Genomic DNA, 20,364 nt, shown 5'->3' on the forward strand with positions numbered 1-20,364 from the left:
GGTGTGTTGTGTTTTTGGTGGTTTTGTTTTTGGTTTTTTGGTTGTTTTTGTTTGTTTTTTTTTTTTTTTTTTTTTAGGTTGGACTCGATGATCTTACAGGTCTTTTCCAACCTTAGTGATTCTGTGATTCTGTGATAATTAATCTATCTGCAGTGTAAAAACCCATCGCACATGCCATCACCTCTGAACCTGCAAGGCCTTCCTCTTTTGTACAATTAGGCACGGTATGATGTTAAGCTTTTAAACGCAGTAGAAAGCCTGTACAACAATATGAAGAGGAGCCTTCTAGAAGCTGGCACCTGACAGCATCAGGACAGATACTGCCAGTAAAACAAAAGATCTTACACCAAAAATTACTGAAGCAGAAGACACAGCAGAAAGGCTAAGATGTAGCTGAGTGAGACTGCTGTAGCTCCTGTTGGAAATGCTTTCTAGATGAAAGCTGCTGCAAAACAAAAATCCCTGAAGGAAGAAACCTGCCAGCCTCACTGGCCACATCCCTGCAGATGGAAAATTCATCCTTTCCCATCATCCTGAAATGGCAGGTGATGTGCAGCTGGACCTCACCTGCTTCTTTAACATTCACTGCATACAGCCTTAGCCAATAGAGGCCAGTTACGCTCGAGGCTGTCTTTACCAAAAGGAGTCCCGAGGACAGAAAAATAATACAAAAAGCTCCAGCACAGTTCTGACAACACTGTTCTCACTCTCCCTTTTGACTTATGCTGTACTCCCGCAGCAAATTCAGTGGCCATGGCCACAGCCCTCACATCAACACTGCAACTGAAGCAATATTTGCAGCAAGGAATGTAAAGGCTCTATCTAGTCAGAAACTCAAACAGTTCAAGATTAATCACAATGAGGTACTGCCATGGAAAAAAAGAAGAAAAGGAGAAAAGAATCCTCTGGTTGTAACATTGGGAGAAATTCACACCTTTTAAAATGCTGAATGTCAAATCTCTTGTGCACTGTTCTCACATTACTAAATGGCCCCGAATTGTTAAAAATCTTTTACTATCCACGTATCTCATTCACTTCTGAATGCCATTTTAGCTTCACAACGTGGATCTGACTTCAAGACCTAAAATGATTTGTGAGGTATGCTACAGAGTCTAGAAAAGACTGAGGCAATCCACGTACAGTTTGATTGCTTGAATGTTGCAGGATGACCATTTAACACAGCAAACAGCATATTTTCTGTTGTTCTCATTGCAGTTCCCTGTTTAAATGCAAGTGAGGTTAGAGTACTAGAGATTTACTTTGATTGGATTAGGGCATGTTTTAAGTTTTGTTCTTTCAAATTAGAGGCTGCCTGCCAACGCTGGGATGTTCTGACCTACATAAATGTTTATGACAGGTCTCAAGGACTGGTTTAGACTCAAATCTGAATAACTCTTATAAATAGGGGTAATCCTGTTTTGTGGTACATACGGCTTTAGAAAAATTTAAAAAGCCCCAAAAACGTATTATCTGTGAGGCAGAAAAATACTGGTTCTTTTCCAGATGTTCAGTTCCCCCAAATTTGAAAAACACAATCAAAAGTATTCAAACAATATACACAGTTTGAGCCAAAACCTCTGAGATGGCCCAATAATTAGCAAAGCATTACACTGGCTACTGCATACTTTTTACAAAATAGTTTGAAGTTTATTTACTAACTAGTTATGAAATTAGGGTAGATCCCTGAAATCAGAACAACAGTTACAAATTCCAAGAAAGTGATTTAGTGCTTGGAATATTTTAGGGCACCTGAGGAAGACAAGCCACATTCACTGACTTGCTTGATATTTGATTTTTTTGATCTGCTAGTCATATTTGCATAGCGTAACTTTTTTTTCCTTCAGGGGTCACCTTTGCCTCCAAAAGTACAATGCAATATTGACGCTTGACTACACGGTATCTTAATTGTGGCTGAAAGTATTTGCATACTCTGAAAGGCTCCTTATCAATTTCTATGAGTAAATGAATCTCAACTAAAAAATACATTCTGGATAAAGGATAGAGGTTCAAGAAAGGCAGACATCAACAGCTTACACAAAATGGAAGCAATTCAGACTCTTTGGCCACCACCATTTCCACACAGGTATGTATACTCATTCTGACTGGTTAGGAGTGAACCACAGTAGCGCACTGCACCCTTAAACTGCACCCTGGTCGAACAAAGCAATAGCAGTGCTTGGTGCTGAACAGGCACTTGTTAACATGGGAAAGGATGCACAAATTTCAGTTTAAATTGAATGTTACTACACATTAAGAAGGCATTTTATTAACGGAGAACCACAAAAACCTTTGAAGTGGGCTGAATGAGAGGAACATAAGTGTGTCAAGGCTGCAATGTTAAAAAAATAAACTGATTTTACTTACAGTTATTACCCTTCCCCCCCCCAAGGCTTTCAACTCCAAGATCTTAAGCTTGAATTGCTGCTCTGATGCCCTGAAGGAAGACAATCAGCCTGTAAAATTTTCACAATAGACACTGGCAACTAGTCTACCTTTCACAACAGACAAGGGGACTGTGGGGAAAAAAAAGGTTGTTTCAGGGAAAAAATAATTCTCAGACTTATGTTATATAGTAAACCCAAGTCAATTTGGAAACACCTACATTTTAGAAAACAGAAGAGAATCTATGACCATTTTGTAACTAGAAAACCTTGAAAAAGCTGATGAATAAACCAACATCTAATCTGTGAAACAAAGTCTCAATTCACCAAGACAAACATGGGAGCTTTAATTCTCTTTTTATCAATTTTTTTGTCTTATGGAAAATAACAGATTACTAAGCATACATGCAGACATTGCTAAAGGATCTCCAAGAGGTTAAAAACGTGCTGTAAAGCAAGGTAACAGCAGTGCTGAGAACACCCATCATGGTGGAGAAAGGATGCCTTGAGAGGCAGCATGTTTTAGCAAGCCTCGGTTCCTGGCCTGGGTTCTGCAAATAATAGGGGAACCTCCTATCTTTTCGCTCCCACTAGATGATGGGCGAGTAGTTGTATTTTCAGACAATAGAGTCCCAAGTGCTTTAGCAAATGCAGATTTACTGGAAAATGAAGACAGCGGCTGAGGAGAGCTTGTCCCCAAAGTGACTACCCCACCTGGGTGCAGCACGTGAACTCCCAGGCAAAAGGATGGGGATACACCCACACACCTGAGCAGTCACTGCATCTACACCAGGGAAACACCTGCCCCCAATTAGGAAGGGATAAAAATAATCAGAAACTCTGATTAGGAAAAACCAATGCCACTGGGCCCCCGAGGCACTGTGTCGGAGGCATAACCCACCAGCACAGCGGCCACGCTGCAGCCTGGCAGCGGCTCTGGCAGGGCAGGCAGCCCGCGGCTCCTGACTCCTGCCATTTCCGCCTTTTAAGTCCAGAAAACACTGTGGGCAGGCTTGAGAGTTTCAGCAGGGACGAGATCCAACTAGCTACAGTCAGATGAAGTCACCAAATGAATTTAGTTTTGACCTATCCAGGGTTTTGCCACCCCCCTCCTTCCCCCTGACATGTATACATTTGGAGGTGAAAGGCTAAATAACATGCCGATTTACTCCAAGCATAACGTAATGGCAAATGAGGTTTTGTAATACTACACAGCCCCCGTGACGGGGGGCCTGAGCAGCCTCCAAGTGCCTCATGCCCCCGCCCAGAGCCAGGCGAGCGAGGCAGTGACTCAGCAGGAGACTGGCACTGAGCATCCACGGGCTTCAGAGGAGGACAAGTCTGGGAAGAAGGGAAAACAGAAGGATTAAGGAAGGGGAAATGCAATGCCTTTCTCTTAACACGTAGCTGCCGTTTCCTAACGGGAGACTGCAGTACGCTTAATGAAGCCTGGCTGTCCAAGGCATGCGAAGTTAAGCAGGAGAGCACTCTCACGGGAAAGGTCTTGCGCTAGCTAAAGAGGGTCTACAATACACCTTTTCTACTCACAAATGATGTACTATGATGCAGAGAACAAGGACTTTGTCATGCATCAACTTCTCTTTTACATTAAAAACAAATGTAGATACACGCTAAATTATGCATTGCAACATTTATTCTAACATACGTGTGTATTAAGGTTGGAATCACCGAATATCCTGAGTTGGAAGGGACCCACGAGGATCGAGTCCAACTCCCTGTTACTGCAGAGAGTAAGGCCCTTTGAAAGCGGCCTTCTAAGTAGGCATTTTGAAGGCATGTGGTGTGACACCTGGGAAAGGACAAGAAATGGCACAGAGACCGCCTGTGCAACCATCCCAGGAGCCGTGGGCAAAGGTGCTGGAGCACAGCCTGCACGACAGAGCCGTCCAGCTGCCAGGCAGGCAGCCAGCCTTGCTCCATCCCTGAAGGAGTCATCGTGGCAGGAAGGTGACAACATTGAGCAGGGTTGTAAGACTACATTTATTTTAAGCCACCTTTACCCTGCAGATGTAAACAAGCATGTGACAACAGATGAAGCAACAGGCAACTGTGCTGGCTGCTTTCACTGGTGCATCACTCTCTAAGACACAGCTGTGTATTTTTGTAACGTAAAATATTAAGCTCTAGTGTGGTTGTCCAGGGTTCCCACTGCTACCACAGCTCTGCTACCATTTGGGGTTCAAAGGAGAAGTGCCAGGCTTTCTGCTGGGTACGCAGGGCTCTCGGCACGCAGGTTTCTAAGACCAAGCTCCAGCAGATATCTGAGACCTGAACCACGTGTAAATCCGCTGCCAGCACTGCCTCTGCAGACCGCTGGGCCAACACACTATACAGCCTTCTACTAGGCTCTGCGTTCAACCTCTCTCCCACCTCTCCCTCCACCGCCGGTGAAAGCTAGACTAATAATAATAATAGAAAAATCTCAGAGTTTTGACATCTCTGATGTTGTTGAAATAGGCCCAAATAAATACCCCTGTCTTTGGCTTGTACAAACTCCCTACAAAACATTATTAAAATCATACAGATTTCAAGTGTTAACACTACCAGCCACAACACTTAATTTTGCGTTTGGATACCAAAGTAACTTGACCTCTTCCCTCATTCTCATGAGTTAATACTGTAACAGACAAGGAAACACTCCAAAATTATTCTGGTGCTTAAGATATTACCAGTAAATGACACACACTTAAGAATTCATCCTACCAAGGACTATCTAGAACAGGGCTGAACTTCTAAGTGCAATTGCTTAACTGCTAAATTAATTTTGGAGCAACTAAAACTAGAATTCACTACTACTTCACAGAGTAAATTGCCCTTTAGGAACAGGCTAGCTCAACCATCTGTGATTTATGTAATGTATTATTCTTGCTATGTGCTGGTAACCACAAACTTATTTTACCATTGTTGCACTACCAACGCAATTGCTGAGACTACCAGCATCAAGTAAAGCTTCCCCAAAACTGATTTTTTTCAACCATGTTGGTCTTCAAAGGTTTGTGAAGTCAGCACTTTCTTTTAGACTTTAGCTTGTAACATCTCCTGCCTATCTAAAGGGGGAAATCCCCAAAGCTTTGTTTTCCCAAATAATGTTCTTTAAATGGTGCTTACTGCTTTGATGCAACTGTGATTGTAAGAACAGAATTACTGGCAGTTACAACAGTTTTTATCTACAAGCCCTAGTGAAGCTTGTACCTTAAGCTAAGAGAGGCATACATGTCCTGTTTAATAGGATTTGGCCTCCTTTTGTGGAATATCTTGAGGTCAGTTCCTAAAGTGTATTGCTTCCAGCTGGCAAACGGTGACATTACCAAGTTCAACTCCCACAATAAACACGGCCAAAAAAAAGTTTATTGCTTGAATTATCTTGGACTACTTTTAAGTGCAGTTAAGAAGGTAATAACCTGCGCTGCAATGTGAATATTTAGTTTCTTCAGCCCTCTCAGTGTTGCTGTAGGTTATGCGACAAGACAGTTCTGCACCACTCCCTGTAAAAGCACGTCAAACTAAGCACATGTCTGACTCAGTTTAAGAGCTGTGCTCATAGTTAAACATTTTCTGCAGATTAAACTTAGCAATAAAGTTAATATCTTCTGCATTAAAAAACACACAAATCCTTAAAAGCAGAGGGAGTAATTTATCAGCTTTTAACTTCGAGACATAATCTTTAATCGCAACGTACATAATTCATTTTAGACGTAGCAAAACTGTCCCTTTGCTCTACTGTGTGTCTACGAACTTGTGGTCATCCCTGGGTACTAAATTGCAGAAGTTGCTCCTAGTGATTTAGAGAATGCAGTATGAAGTAATTAATATACTGCAGCAGCAGCGGAAGTATAGCTTTTGCAAGAACTAAGCCAGAAAACAGTTGAAATTGGTGCAGTCAAACTGAAACTGCATACACACGTTTTTCTTTTCCATTTGAAACCTTTGATGATAGGATGATTTCACCGTGGTGGTGGTACTAAATTTATTGCCACATGACATTCCTTTCACTTCTAAAGTGCCTGATTTCATGACTTTGTGTGCTGCATTTTGAACTCAAGAGCTGTTTATGCCTATTAGAGTTACGGCATAGGATCATAAAGTGACTCGGGTAGGCGGGGAGCTCCAGAGATATCTGCTCCAACCTCCCGTTCACAGCAGAGCAAGAGAAGGCTGCCGACGGTCCCATCTAGCTGTTTTGAATCTCCCCGAGGACAGATATTCCACAGCCTCTCCAGATAACCTCTTCTAGTGTTTGACCATCCCCATTGTGAAAATTTTTCTCCCAATATCTAAAACCATTTCCAGTGTTGCAGCTGCTGACTGCCATTGCCTCTCATCCTCTCCCCGTCCACCTCAGAGAAGAACCTGCCTCCAGCTTCTCTACACCTCCCCCCATGAGACAGCTGAAGACCACAGTGAGATCTTCCCCTCTCCTGAGCTCTCTCTTCTCCAGGCTGACCAAACCCAGCTCACATGCTCCAGCCCCCCAACCATCCTGGTAGTCCTCCACCCTGCTCACTTCAGTATGTCACTGCCTTTCTCAAATTGGCGAGGGCAAATTCAGACACAGTACACACGATGTGGTCTCAGAAGCACCAGAGGGGAATAATCACTTCCCCGAGCTGCTGGCTACACGCCTGCTAATGCAGCCCAGCATGGGCTTGGCCTTCTTCCCTGCGAGAGCGCACTGCTGACTCATGTTCATCTTGTTCACCAGCACCACCAGGTCCACATTGTGTAGCACTTCAGGAATAATTAGAGGGGGGTGCTTAAGGTGGTAGTGGGAAAAAACCCCACATCACCATATTATAAATGGAGCTGCTTAAGAGACAAGGCAGTTCTACAGCATCCCTGTTGCTGTGAAACTCACTTCACACTTTGGGACCACAGATCAAAAATGTACATTGGAGAGCCGAACTTCAGTTCTCAGAAATACATAGTGAAGGGAAAAAAAAGAAAATACTCCTTATGCCTCGTTAAGTCTGACAACTGGCACAACAGGAACGTGTTGACTGAAAACTGTTTTCAGATCCTGATTCAGAATCTACACCTTGCATAACTTTGAAACGTTATTACGGGCAAGGAGTGATATGGACCCCAAATAATAATTCAATAAAATACAATTAACGCCATTCTGCATAACAAGGTTTTCAACAGAATGGCTATTTACATGTGAATGCTGTCCTTTTAGGAAAATTTATCGCTTCTGTTCAACCAATTATCATGTCACTGCCTCCATGTTCTCAGCACTCCTACACACCATAGTCTTCCTATATACGAAAGCTCCCGTGGGACTTTCGTATCACTGGGTTATGTACTCCATGCCCATATAAACAATTACTCAGAGATTCTACAGTTGTTTTAATAAGCTATGATTTGTATAACACTGAATCCATAAGTAAAGCAAATGCATATTCTACTTGAAACATTTCAGTGCTTCCTATTCATGATGTTACTGGACTAGCTCCACAGAGATTAGCCTTAAGAAGCAAAGCATAACAACCATGTAAAATTTGCTTAAAACGAATTTTCATTCCCCTAAAATTGTTTAATACATATTGCCAGCAAGCCATTCTGAGCATCAACACCACATGCCAGAGTGACAGGCAAGAATTTGCATTCATGTGCATCTGAATAATTACAGCTGCTTGGGTAGGAAATTTGTACAGTACTAAGAAACCCTGCTGTAGGTGGGATATTCACTGGCGTTACTCCTAAAAGATAGGACTGAAGTCCACGGATCTCACCAACTAGCTCTCAGGATTCCAAATTGCCAAGAAACATAATACTGAAAATTAAAGCTCTGAAACAATACACACAACCATATGGAAAACCAGGAACATGCAGCATTGATTTACACTATACCATTAGAGCAAAATAAGCCATTCCTTTACTCTGTCAACTGCCACACTGGAGAATAAGGGCCCAGTTTTTACACAGAAGAAGTCCTAAACAAACTCCAAACTGAGAATTTTTCAGTTTGCATAGCTTGTTTAAATATTGTTCCAGACCATTATAAGTTTCTGTTTAAATTCACATGAGCTTACACCAATGTTTCCGTCCTTGCCCCTCCACACGTGCAGGACCCAGATTCACAGGCTCCATCTTCCATCACCTCACCCACATTTCAAACCCCTTCCCTCCCCCAGTCGACAGGCGTAAGCCATGCAAGGCGGCCGCGCACAAGGCCAGAAGATCAAGACCACGACCTGCATGGCATATTCCTCTCCAGGCAGAATGATTTGGCGCAGTGGTAGGATTTCCTACGGAAGCTACATCCTTACGTCTCGACTCACTGATTAATGTTTACATTTCCTGTTTGGATAGCACAGCAAGAAAACCAGATTTAACACAAAAGCACCCTTCACTAAGCGTGGGGCTTTATGGGAAACAAGAAATAATTTCGAAGTGGTTAAGCTGAGCCATTTAATGGATGTGCTTTCAGTATACAGAGCCTTCTCTATCAAATATTTAATAACTTAGTATACCACCAGAAAACTAGACAAACTTCTGTCAAAATATCACAGGCAAGATTTTCATTTTGAATTAAATATACGATAGCATGAAGACAACAGAATTGCGTTAAAAATAAAGAAAGCCCCCGCTTTTCAAATCCCAACCATTAAATGCATGTTCAGTAAACTTTTATAGCTGATACTCCCCTTCCCCTCCCACCTAATTATAATGAAACAATACGAAGAAGATGCTTTATCGGTGAGTCAGGCAGCAGAGATCTGAGCAAGACCCAAACAGCTATGCAGTGCTCAGCTAACACCATCCACAGAAGAAACACGGATGTTTTCCATTTACATTCCCTAGCACTGATACTGGAAGCAAGCGATCAGTGCTGCTAGCTGGAGGCCAGGATTCAGGGAGCGAGGAGGACACAAGTATCCGAACGCTGTCCCGGTGCAGTGTGAGTCTTGCTGCCGCTGCCACCACGCTTACTCTGCGCTACGGCCTTCGTGCCATCCCGCTCAGTGGTTTGTGTGATTGAGAACAGATGTGGCGAGACCACTCGTTTTCAATTATCAAACAAAGGCTGAAAGTTGCATCTCCAAAATAAAAAGCTGGCACACGATTTATCTTCTTCCCTACCAAGCCTCTGCTATAATTAGCTTTGGGCATGAGGAAGGAGAAAAGACTGTCAAATTAAACTAGCCTCCCCCCGCAAGCCCCAAAGCCAAACCCTCTGAAAATATTTTTAAAAAGTCACTTGTTCGAATGCCAAGGCTTGAAATGTAGACCTACTACACTTATTTTTTCATAAAACTTGTTTTGGGAGGCAGTATATCTCAAAAGGTTTGACCAGGTATGCCACCTGGGAGAACATGCCTGTGGTCCAGCCTGCCTGTCATGAGGTAGCTGCATCTCCCTCAAACTAGCCATTCGTGCAGCAAAGGAAAAACCTCAAAGAAACAGCTTTAATCAGGCTCATTTGGTCCACGGCCCCACCTCCAAATCACCTTTCTTTCACAACGCAGCATATTTTTCAGTGCCTGTTTTCCAGGGAGGCTAGATTGAAAAAACTAGGCAGAAGCCAAAATGTCTCCTTCTAAAAACGACAGCAGCAGGTTCAGTTCTCGCCTGTCCTAAACTCACTCCTTTTTTTTGTTAGTATGCCAGAAACACAGTGCTGTTGCTATGCAGCTCAACAAGGTAGTTTAAAAAACCACACCACGCAAAAAACCAGAATGCAGCCTCCCACCTCCAGGATGTTTCCGAAACCCACAGAGGCTGGGTGCAAATTAGCTGTACTCAGACCTTTTTGGCAAGAGCGCTTGGGTGCAAGTTGAGAAAATGGTGCTGCCTGAAAGTTACTTTCATTTCCTTACACAAACTGGGTTGTCTGTGGGGTGTTGTTTTCTTCTCCCCCCCCCCAAAGCGACCTCTCTCTTAGCCCCCGATTTTAACAAATACCCTCAACTCCCAAAACCTTGTGAAGATATTTCCTTCAAGAAAGGTGTAAATCCAGGTCAAAAGAGTTAGCACAATAACACAGGCACGGACTATCGAGGCTTCAAACTACCGATGCAATATTGAGCAGTCATCTTCGTAACTCTCAGACATTTACATGCACTCACACGTGATTCCCAGTTATCTTCAAACGGTTTCACCCTGTGCTTTTTGAGAGCTGGACCTGCCCAGCAGAAGATACTCACCAAAACAGCTCTCCCTAGGCAGAGTACTCCCTAATCAGAAAACAAGATTAAAGAAGAGAAGCAGCAGCAGGAAGCCAGCTTTATGAAAGTGAAAGAAGAGAAAATAGAGGGTACCTCAGCTCACAGGAACCAAGGAAAGATTTCCGTGTGGTACCTCTTACGCTGGCTGGTAGCTGCTGGCTGTAAGTCATCAGGATCGTCTTCTCTTGGATAGCTAGTAACTATTTGTTGCAATCCAGACGTTTGACAGACAAGGGGGTTATCGCAAATATGACTTTTAGAAAAGCTCATGCCAAATTGATGGGGTGTGATTTACGTTTGGGTTTTTTGTTTTTTTTTTTTTTAATGAACATTTATTATTGCCTTTTTCCTGCTTCCAGTGAAATATAGGGCAAAATTCTCATAATCTGCAATAGGAGCAGTTATGCCAAGAGCAAATGCCTCTGGAAATAAATGTTTCAGTTACTAGTTTATTTAGTAGCATTTGCTTTGACTAGCATTTACAGTTTCAGAGGAGGAAGAGAGTTGTGCTGTCTATACTATGAAGTGAGAATACAACTCACTGCTTTTACTCTGTATCTTCTTCCCAGTTCTCAGCAAGAAAAGTTTGGGCCTGAATCTGTTAATTTTAAGACCACAAATGACCTTTTTTACTTCAGTGGAATTACCTGCTTACCATATTCAATGGAACCTAATTTTAGAGCAAGAAACGCCTTCTCCCCGAGTACAGCAAAGCAGTAAGTCTCCCTTTGCACCCTGAGTAAAGCTGCACACATGTGGGAGTCACGGAGTGCCCCGAGCCAGTGGCAGGGATGCCTCCTGCAGAGGGAAGGATGCTCTCCGCCATGCGGGGCCAGCCTGCGTCCGGCAATTCATCGGGAGTTGGGAAGGCAAAGACCAAAAAAAGACATCTTGCTATAGCGTCAATCTCGACTTTCAGCATGGAAGCTAGCAGCTCCCACTGCAGTAAACTAAGAAGGGCAGATATGCTCTGTAACAGCCCACAGTTTTTTTCAGCAGTGGGTGAGGAAATCAGTGCTTCTGTCCAGATTTCATTATTATGCACTGCACCATTGCACATTGGTGGCTTAGCGATTTCTAAAAGGAAGGAGACACTTAGAAAAGCCAAATATTTTAAACAGATACCATTAGAAAGGTACATACTCCTGGACAGGAAAGGTTTGGTTTTTTTTTTTTTGGTTTCTTTTAGCTTAGTGATTTGAAGAAAAATAATCAGGAAATAAGCTCCCTTCCCCCTCCTTTGTGAAAGTTCACGGTATAAAACTACATACAGCCAGTGTACAAAGGGCCAGAAAATAATTTTTCTAGCAGCACATAGATAAACCAAAAGTCAGGGGTGGTACCTGCAAAGGAGGGTACAACAGTTTGTCCCTTTTAGACTGGAGTGGTTTAGGCTAGGTATGCCATTCCAACCTGGAAATATTCAAACTCTTTGTACAGCTAGCTTTTAAAAACACGATGAGCTGACCAACCACACAAGATGCCCGGAGTCTGGCAAAAAAGCACTGCAGACGTGCCCTACTTAAAAAAATTCTCCACACAGCTGCTGATTTGGTTTCTCATTGAATTTTTTCAGTCATCTTTGAACATACAAGTAAAACTATAATTAAATGTAATGCCGCTCTCAGAAATGAGCCCAAATCTATTTTGGGCCAACAAACTGACACCTCAGTTCCAACCAAATTTTAAAGTCAGTCTCCTGATCTGGAGCACCTGAAACAGCATTTCACTAGAGAAATACAGACTGATTGCAGTTATTTACTCTGAAAGGTAACATCTCCCTGTGACTAAGTTTTATGCCAAAGTGCCTGGTTTCCATTTACTGGCTAAGTGAGGCTGGATGAGAAACTTAACACCTCAGGCCTGTACATCCCAGTCTGCAAAATTTAATATGGCCTTTGGAAGACTTGGGAAAACTATTTGTGGCTTTGCATACAGACCACATGGTTGGGACTCATGTGGTATAGGTTCAATTCCCTGCTGCGTCCTCAACTTGGTGGATAACTCAGGGCAACTCCTTTCACGTCAGCTTCCTAGTCTGCAAAATGGTATAAATGTCACCTCTTTTTAAATCTGCTTCGGGAGTTGGATATCAAATCTTCAGTAGAACCTGGTACTTGAAACAGGAAAGCCTTTTTTTTTTTAGGTCTGAGAACGTCTAAAGTGGTAAACACAAATTTATTCTGATCAAACACTAATTTTTTTATGAAACACAGTATGTTAAAAGTAAAAATGAGAAAACATTTCTGATATTACAGGAGAGAAAAGTGAAAGGCAAAGGCTGAACCTTTATACATGTGGTAGGTGCGGTTTAACTTAAGAGCAAAGCTGCAGTAGGCAGAAGTGTATTGTGAGCAAAATACCTACTTCTAGATCTGTACAACTGCTGATCTGATGTCATGCTTCAGGCTGTGTTTAATGACATATTTATTCCATATTTCTAGATGCAGATGGAACAAACCAGCCCGACAATCAGAGGCATAGCAACTTGATGTGTCATATGGTAAAGTTGTACAGGCTGCTCCATAAGCCTGCTCCAAAGTCAGCGTGGCACCAACAGTCCAGCCTGGCAGTAGGCACAATACTGATGGTATTAATCTGTTACATTTAGTGCTCTTCTGCTTCAGCTCAAACTTAGCAAGGACCAAACTAGCCTAGCTATTAAGTATCTTCATGGAAGTTAAAAGCACATTATATTCCAGTATCAAGGAGAAGTTTCACCAGCTTTCACATTTTCTTTAAGGTTTCTTTCTGCTATGGTTGACATTTACTTCACAAAGTACTTAGAGCTACAGATTAAAACAAATCATTCTCCCCACTGGCGAAAGGGGGAAATCAACAGATTTGGGTGCCATGACTCTGTGGATCAGGGCAGGTTTCCACAAGGAAAAGAGAAGCTAAGTAGGATTCCCCAGTGGAGGTTTTTATTTGTGCATTAAAGGTTTATTTCTGAACAAACAAACAAGAAAATGGGATTATTTATTTATTGCCCCAAAACAGCATGCAACATTAGCATTAGGAGTTCTGCATTCCTTTATATTGCTCTAGTTATGACCTCAAATGGATACGAAGCTCTACAAGACTAAGGCATACTCCTCTGGATGAAAGGCTATTCAGATGCAGAATAACTTCACAGTTTCTGGAAAACTGGGCAAGTGATATAATTATTTCTGTCATTATGTGCTTAACACAGCAGCCTCACAAAATATACATTGAACTATGTCTGGAAAAGATATGACAGGCAGAAGGGCAACTGACTTGCTGATGGCTGCAGGAAATTACATAAAGCATATTGCAAAAGGATAATGGAGAACCCCGTTCAACAGAGGTTTTCCAAAGAACCCTTCTGAAGGAAAGCAGTGAGATAGCCATCAGTACCACCTATGGCACGTGTCAGAATAACTAAAGATAGATGCCTGATAATTCATTTCAAATCTATTCCATGTTTCTGCTTAGGTACACGATGGAAATACAGCTTTCCTCTAAAACAGAATCTTGTACTGCTTAGCTGAAACTCACGTATAGGAAGCGCGAGCTCCAATCTTTCTGCAAGTAGAAATAGGTCTTCACAAAAGCAATTTTGCTACTCCGTGCTAAACGTGTGCATCAGGGCTTGATTACACAAAGTATCGATAGATTTCAGAGAGAGGGACAGACTAAATTTTGTGGTATTCAAACAAACCACACACTTGGATCTCTGATGCGTTTCATGATCACCCGTCAGTGTGTGATCAACAATGAGATTCAGTGTTAAGGTTATTAATGGTCAGCTACGCCGGTAGCAGCTCTGGTATTCCTCAGCAGAAGAAAAAAAAAATACTGTGATTTTCTTCAGACAAACAAGCCAAGTCATCCACATTTGTTTTCATCTAATCGAGCATACAACTCGCCACTTTAGTCAGATATTTGAAAGCAGCATCATTTCCTGCTGTTTGAAAACCAGCTTTAAGGGGCGTGTTCTCTGCAGAGGCATTGCTTGCTGTCATCCAGGCAGCATTTAAAATAACTGTAGATTAACATAAGGGGAGCCACCGGCCGTATTATCACCCTTCGGGTCGGCAGCAAGGAGCACACAAAACCAGTTGCGTTCCGGGCTGCGCCGCGACCCTTATCAAACAATGCAAACAATTTTAATGAGCTTATCTGCCGGAACATATTGTCAGAGATGTTAACGCAGAAGCGCTGCCAGCAGCGCATGCCAAGCGATTCATCAAAAATGCCGACAACTGCGACAAAGGACGTGCCCCCCCCAGACGAGAAACGGTAAATAAATACAAGATGGGGCTGGCTCCGACCGCCGCGGCGGGCGGGGGTGGCGCATGGAGCCGCCCCCCCAAGCACCGGGGGGGCTGTCACGCCCGCCCCGGTGAGCGGGGGGTCGCCGTCACCCCCGGACCGGTGCGCTGGGGAAGGGGGCGCCCGTCCCCCCGGCCGCCCCGCAGGGCAGCGCCCGGTGCCCGGTGCGGTGTCGCGGCTGCCGGCCGGGCAGGGGCTGCCCGCGCCCCGCCATCCCCGGCCGCCGCCTCCCGCACGGCGCCGCCTCCCAGATCCGCAGCGAGGTGCTGCGGCTCCTTCCAGGGGGAGCTGGCTGCCTGCGCGGGGTTCGGTCTTTCCCTCCTTTCCCCCCCCCCCCCCACCTTTTTTCCTTCTGTTTTATTATTTTTAACCGCCCCTCTTCCGCCCGGGAGCGGCGAGCCCCCGCAGACATCCCGCCTATTCACCAAACGCTTTCCAGCCGGACAATGCGAGCGCCGCCGCACGCCGCAGCCCCCGTCTGCCCGCGCCGGCGGGGCCGGGGGGGTGCTGCAGCCCGCCCGCCTTATGCAACCGCCCCCCGCGCCGCAGCCCCCCCCGGCCGCCGCCGCCGCCGCCCCGCTAGCCGCCGCAGTACCTGTAGGAGCGCTCCCCCCGCACCGTGTGCTTCCTGAAGGGGATGATGGTCCCGTTATCCTGGATGATGTCGTTATTGTTCTCGCCATTTGGGGACAGGGCTTGGGTCGGTCCGGGCATTGGCGCTCCCGCCGCTCCGCAGAGCCCCGCGCTGCTGGTGTGCGGAAGGTGGCGGCAGCCGACTCTCGCCGCCCGCCCGCCCCGCGCCGCGCCGCCCCGCCCCGCCGCGCACGTCAGCCCCGCCGCCGCCGCCGCCCCACGTGACCGCCCCTCGCCATGGCAACCGGCCGACTCCGCGCCTCGCCTCCCTCCGCGCCGCGGCCGCCCCGCTGCGCCCGGGAGGGGAGCGGGGAGGGGGGGGGGGGGGGCGGGCCTGCCCCGCCCCGCCCCGCGCCCCCACACAAAGAGCCGCCCGCCCCGCGTGTGCGGCGGGATCCGCGGGGACGGCCCGAGGCGTTAGGCGGTCCTTCTCGGTGCGGGCAGACAAAGCGCTGGGGGCAGCCCCACGAACACCCCCCCGCGCACCCCCGCCGTTATCGCGCCGCACAGGGGCACCGCCGCCTCCGCGCGTGTCCCGGCCCTCGCGGGCGGCACAGAACGACGTCCCTCTCCCCTCCCGCAACGGGGAGGGGAACCATGCCGTTCCCCCGCCCGCCTCTCCCTGTGACAACGGCAGCTACCATTTCGCCCTGGTTTTAGGAGAAGAGCCGAGAGCCCGAAGCCCGGCACCTCGCCCTCCCCCGGCACCTCGCCACCGCCCGCCTTGCCCTGACACTCGGGCGCTATTTCGGGCCCCGGCTCTTGCAAATTGTCACGAAACAAGCCCCCACAACCACGCGCCGGTCTGTTACAACGCCCAGTGCCAGCAGCGTAATTCGAACAGGGAAACACCGCCCCGCTCTCCCCAACACCTTCCCTCTGCTTCGGTGTGCCTGAGGCAATGGCCCTCTCCGCTGCACAAAGCGTGCCCTTCAGTGCCAGCTCCACCGGCCGCAGCTCACTAGAACAGGTTTTGTGTTTAATACCGTAGACACGTCAAACAAAATTGTGCATAAATAGTAAATAGCATGAGAATACAAGGATGTCAGAAATCATGGTCTCCTAATCATAAAAAAGCATAAGAAGGTCTAAATTCATTGATGCTATTTTTTTTTTCCTGTTCCTGTGTCCGCTACTCCCCGTGGATTTCCACCCACCCTCCCCTCCCAGCCCCAAGCACCAGGGTGTCCAGGTTACCAAGCTCTATCTCCCTGCTTACAGCTTCACGGGAGAGCACAGTAAAACACCTGCCAAGCTGCATTGCATATTTCCAGCTTTCTCCTGCTCTCAGGCTTACGCAGAGAAACCATTTGATGGCATGTCCTTTAAAATCTTCCTTGGGTCAGAAACAAGAAGGGAAAAAAACCTGCCAAGGCAGTAGCACTGAACTGCTAGCACAGCTACCTCTGTTAGCACCGCCATTCACATGACCTCTCATCTCTTCCTCCCCTTCATTTGACAAGGTTTCTTACCCCCCCAGTCCATTTCCCTCTGCATATCTCTATGATTTCTGCATACCTCCCCTTGCCTAAATAGCAACGTCCTTCAAAGTTTGATGTTAACCACAGAGCAATGCTGGTCAGAAGGAGATCTGAACTTCACCACTGTAAAACCTACCCTCATGTCCCAACAGTGGATCAAAACTCACACATTTACCACATTAGAAAAACAAACTATCCAACTGTTTACAAATTGTTTTCTCTAAACAGAAGCCAGCAAGAGTGACCATGGGCACAGTCTCTAAACAGCTCTGTATGACCTCAAGGCTGTGAGCAAAAACAGAGCAAAAGATATTTGGGCAGATCTACCAACACCTTCAAAAAATAAAAAGCACCACCAAATCCAACTCTCTTGAAGTGAGTTTTAAGGTGGCAGGTCAAATGGAAGCAATGTCAGTATTTCTAATATGTTCTCAGAGGCACATGCTGATATTTTAATAAAACTCAAAAGTTCTGAAGTACGCGTTTGATCAGGTTTATACCCCAGATTTTTTCTGCACAAAGAAAGTGACTTTACAAAATTTTAACTAATCTTTATCTAACCTTTCAGACTGAAATGACACTTTGCTGAAAGCTTAGTTTACATGATTATGCTCATGATATAGACACTGGATTCACAGAGAGCTTGTAAGGTGAATACAATCAATAACTAAATACCAACTGCACAGTACTTGGACCACTGAGAAACTGGATTTAAATCAGATGTATACATTAACAAACACACACAGAGCAATCTCTAAAAAAAACCCTCAAATTAGTCTGTCAATTTGCCACAGTCCTCTGAACATCAAGACAGGAGGTTTTATTTACTCTTTCTGCCAGGTTTTCAAATATACTCAAATTTCACTTTCAGTAACCAACCTATGGAGATTTGCAGTTGACATACTTTATTGAAACGTGTTCCATTCATCTGGCAACAGTAAACTCACTGAGAAAGTTGCCTTTGAGACTTTTTCAAAACAAGCAACAAAATACATTCTGCTAAAAAGGCCAGTAAGTGTCTTAGTAACACTCAAGAGCGTGGAAAAGCCAGAAATGCTACATGGTGACAGAATATAAAAATAATCCATAGCTGGTCTTTAGCTGCCAGACATAACCCTACCTGCTTTGCTAGGCAGCGAGCAGTAAGACACTCTGCTACCCTAACTTGTAAAAATATTTTTATTTCTTCACCAGTGGCAAAGAACAGAAGCTTCTTTATTGAAGTCTCCAAAAACGTTTAAAACATGTAGTGGCAAAACTACAGGAGAGAAGTGCAGGTGAGGACAGCACGGCAGCCTCGCTTCAGACCCCTTCTTGCCTCTGCATTAGGATCCAAGGTCAGACAACACATGCTGCCTCAACACAGTACCTTACCTTTATGGAGGCCGAGCCAGGCCTTGGCAAAAGAAGTTTGGTGCTGGTTTTCAGAAAGCACATGCTTCTTCGGTTGATCTAGCACAGCCTGGGGGGCACAGGGCACAATATGGATTCCATATGCTTGGCACTCCCTCCGCTTACATCTCTGTTTCTGACCACTGCATGGCCCACAAACACGACTCTTATTTTTACGTGCAGGAAGCCACCAGCATCTTCTTCCCACTTTCATTGTTCTGAGCAAAGAGGTCTCGCACGTGGATCCGGTGACACAGAACAAGAAAGAGGAACTAGTTGCTATTATTAGGTGCCTGTGCATCTGTGCTGCCTTTACAGCTTTTACATGCAGTAGACATACTGATAGAAAAGCAGCTTGAAGAATAAAAGGTGTTGATAAAAACCCCCCACCCATGCTATGTTGAAAGTACTGAAACCTTGTACTCACAAGTGATAGGCAGACTAAGCAAAGCAAAGAGCCAGGAAAGTAATTAATGCTGAAGGGTGGAATTACAAAACCTGATGTAACAGATCTTCAAGCACTGAGAACCACAGAAGCAATGGCTGGAAGGGACCTGTGGGGGTCATCCAGTCCAATCTCCCACTCAGAGCAGGATCATCACCAACACAAGATCAGGTCATGTTTGGTGACATGATCATAGTCTAGCCAAATCATGAAAATCTCCAAGGATGGAGATGTCACATCCTCTCAGGGCAACCTGCTCCCATGCCACATTAGCCTGCTGTTCCCCATTTCCCACCCAACTTTGGCTACAAGGTGATCCCACACTTCGCCCGGAGAATACAGCAAGTCCCAGGTGTGCTGAAGATGAAAAAGGCACCACCCTACCCCAGCACATGCATTCCAGTACTTTGATTTCTGCTGTGGTGAACCAGGTAGAGCAAACACTAGCAAGCATTGAAAGAGGCCTAAACGTCATTCTCAAAAATCTGGTTGCTCCTTCCTCCTCAGAGCTTTTGTTTTCAGTTCCTCTCTCCTTACTTGCTCTAGGCCTGACTTTCTGCAGTAAAAAGGCCATGCAGTGTAATTTATAACACCTGAGAGTGAAATCCCCTAAAAGCCCAAAATGCAGCATTAGAAAGACCTCAGGCAGAATTTTATACTAGGCAGCTAATGTGGAAATAAATGGTAAGTATTTTAAGGCTGATAAGAAGTGACCAATGCACAGCCTCAGAAAACAGAGGTGATGGCCACGCTAGAGACTTCTGCTGATATATTTGTCAGAAGATAAAAACCCAAACACAGTTTTAGGGAGCTTTGTATGTGACATAGCCAAACTATAAATACAATTAATGATTGCAGAAATTCCCCACTGCTTGGATAACTTCAGGGCGGGGGGGATAGGGGTGAAATCAAGAAAAATGCATTTAACCCTAGAGTGGCCAGTGAGCATCCCTCATCTCTGACATCTCTGTTCATGTTCAAGTTCGTAAAGGAATCAGTGTGATATTCCTTGCACTGCCCTCAGAATACACCTCAGCTACAACTTCAAACTGTAGCAAACACCACACAAGTATAACTATCTTGGCCCATGTACTTTGCTTTTCAGAGGTGTTTCATGAACACTCCTGTCACAAGCACAGTTTTTCCACCAGGAAAGGGAATGAGAAAACAGAATTTCAGCAAACAAACAGTTAGAAGGCAGCAACACCTTTTGTACAGCAGCAGTCCTGATCCATGTAGTCTGCTTTTCTAATTCAACTGTTCTCATAGTCTTCATTTATCAGGATGAAGATAAACAGAATTCTGCAAAGTAACAGGTTTACACACTGTAAAAGGAAATCAAAGTTATTTCTAGCACTCAAGTGTGTGTGTTTATCAGAAACCCGGGCAGAAACAGGTTCTCCCTGAAGGAGGTGGCCAACAGTGTTTAGATTTGAAAAAAAGTGAATAAAGCAAAGCAGGAAGAAAGTTTGGGAAGAGCTAAAAAAAAGCTACTCTGTTACATCTCGGGCACATTGCTTGTTCAAGGAAGCCCCAGTTTATTAAGG

General features: G+C 45.1%; 1 protein-coding gene across 2 annotated transcripts in view; it reads right to left on the reverse strand.

Annotated features, from left to right (window-relative positions):
- Positions 1-15,628, reverse strand: part of MAPRE2 (microtubule associated protein RP/EB family member 2) — a 61,110-nt gene extending 45,482 nt beyond the window's left edge. Inside the window, exon 1 of one of the 2 annotated variants that reach the window (XM_059815213.1) lies at positions 15,462-15,628. In XM_059815213.1, coding sequence (XP_059671196.1) covers positions 15,462-15,580 — 119 coding nt within the window. In that variant the 5' untranslated portion in view covers positions 15,581-15,628. The remainder of the gene's footprint in view (positions 1-15,461) is intronic. The other variant, XM_059815214.1, reaches the window with a different exon arrangement.
- Between the last annotated feature and the right edge of the window lie 4,736 nt (positions 15,629-20,364).

Source organism: Gavia stellata, chromosome 3 (assembly GCF_030936135.1).
Source record: "Gavia stellata isolate bGavSte3 chromosome 3, bGavSte3.hap2, whole genome shotgun sequence".
Taxonomy (NCBI): Eukaryota; Metazoa; Chordata; class Aves; order Gaviiformes; family Gaviidae; genus Gavia; species Gavia stellata.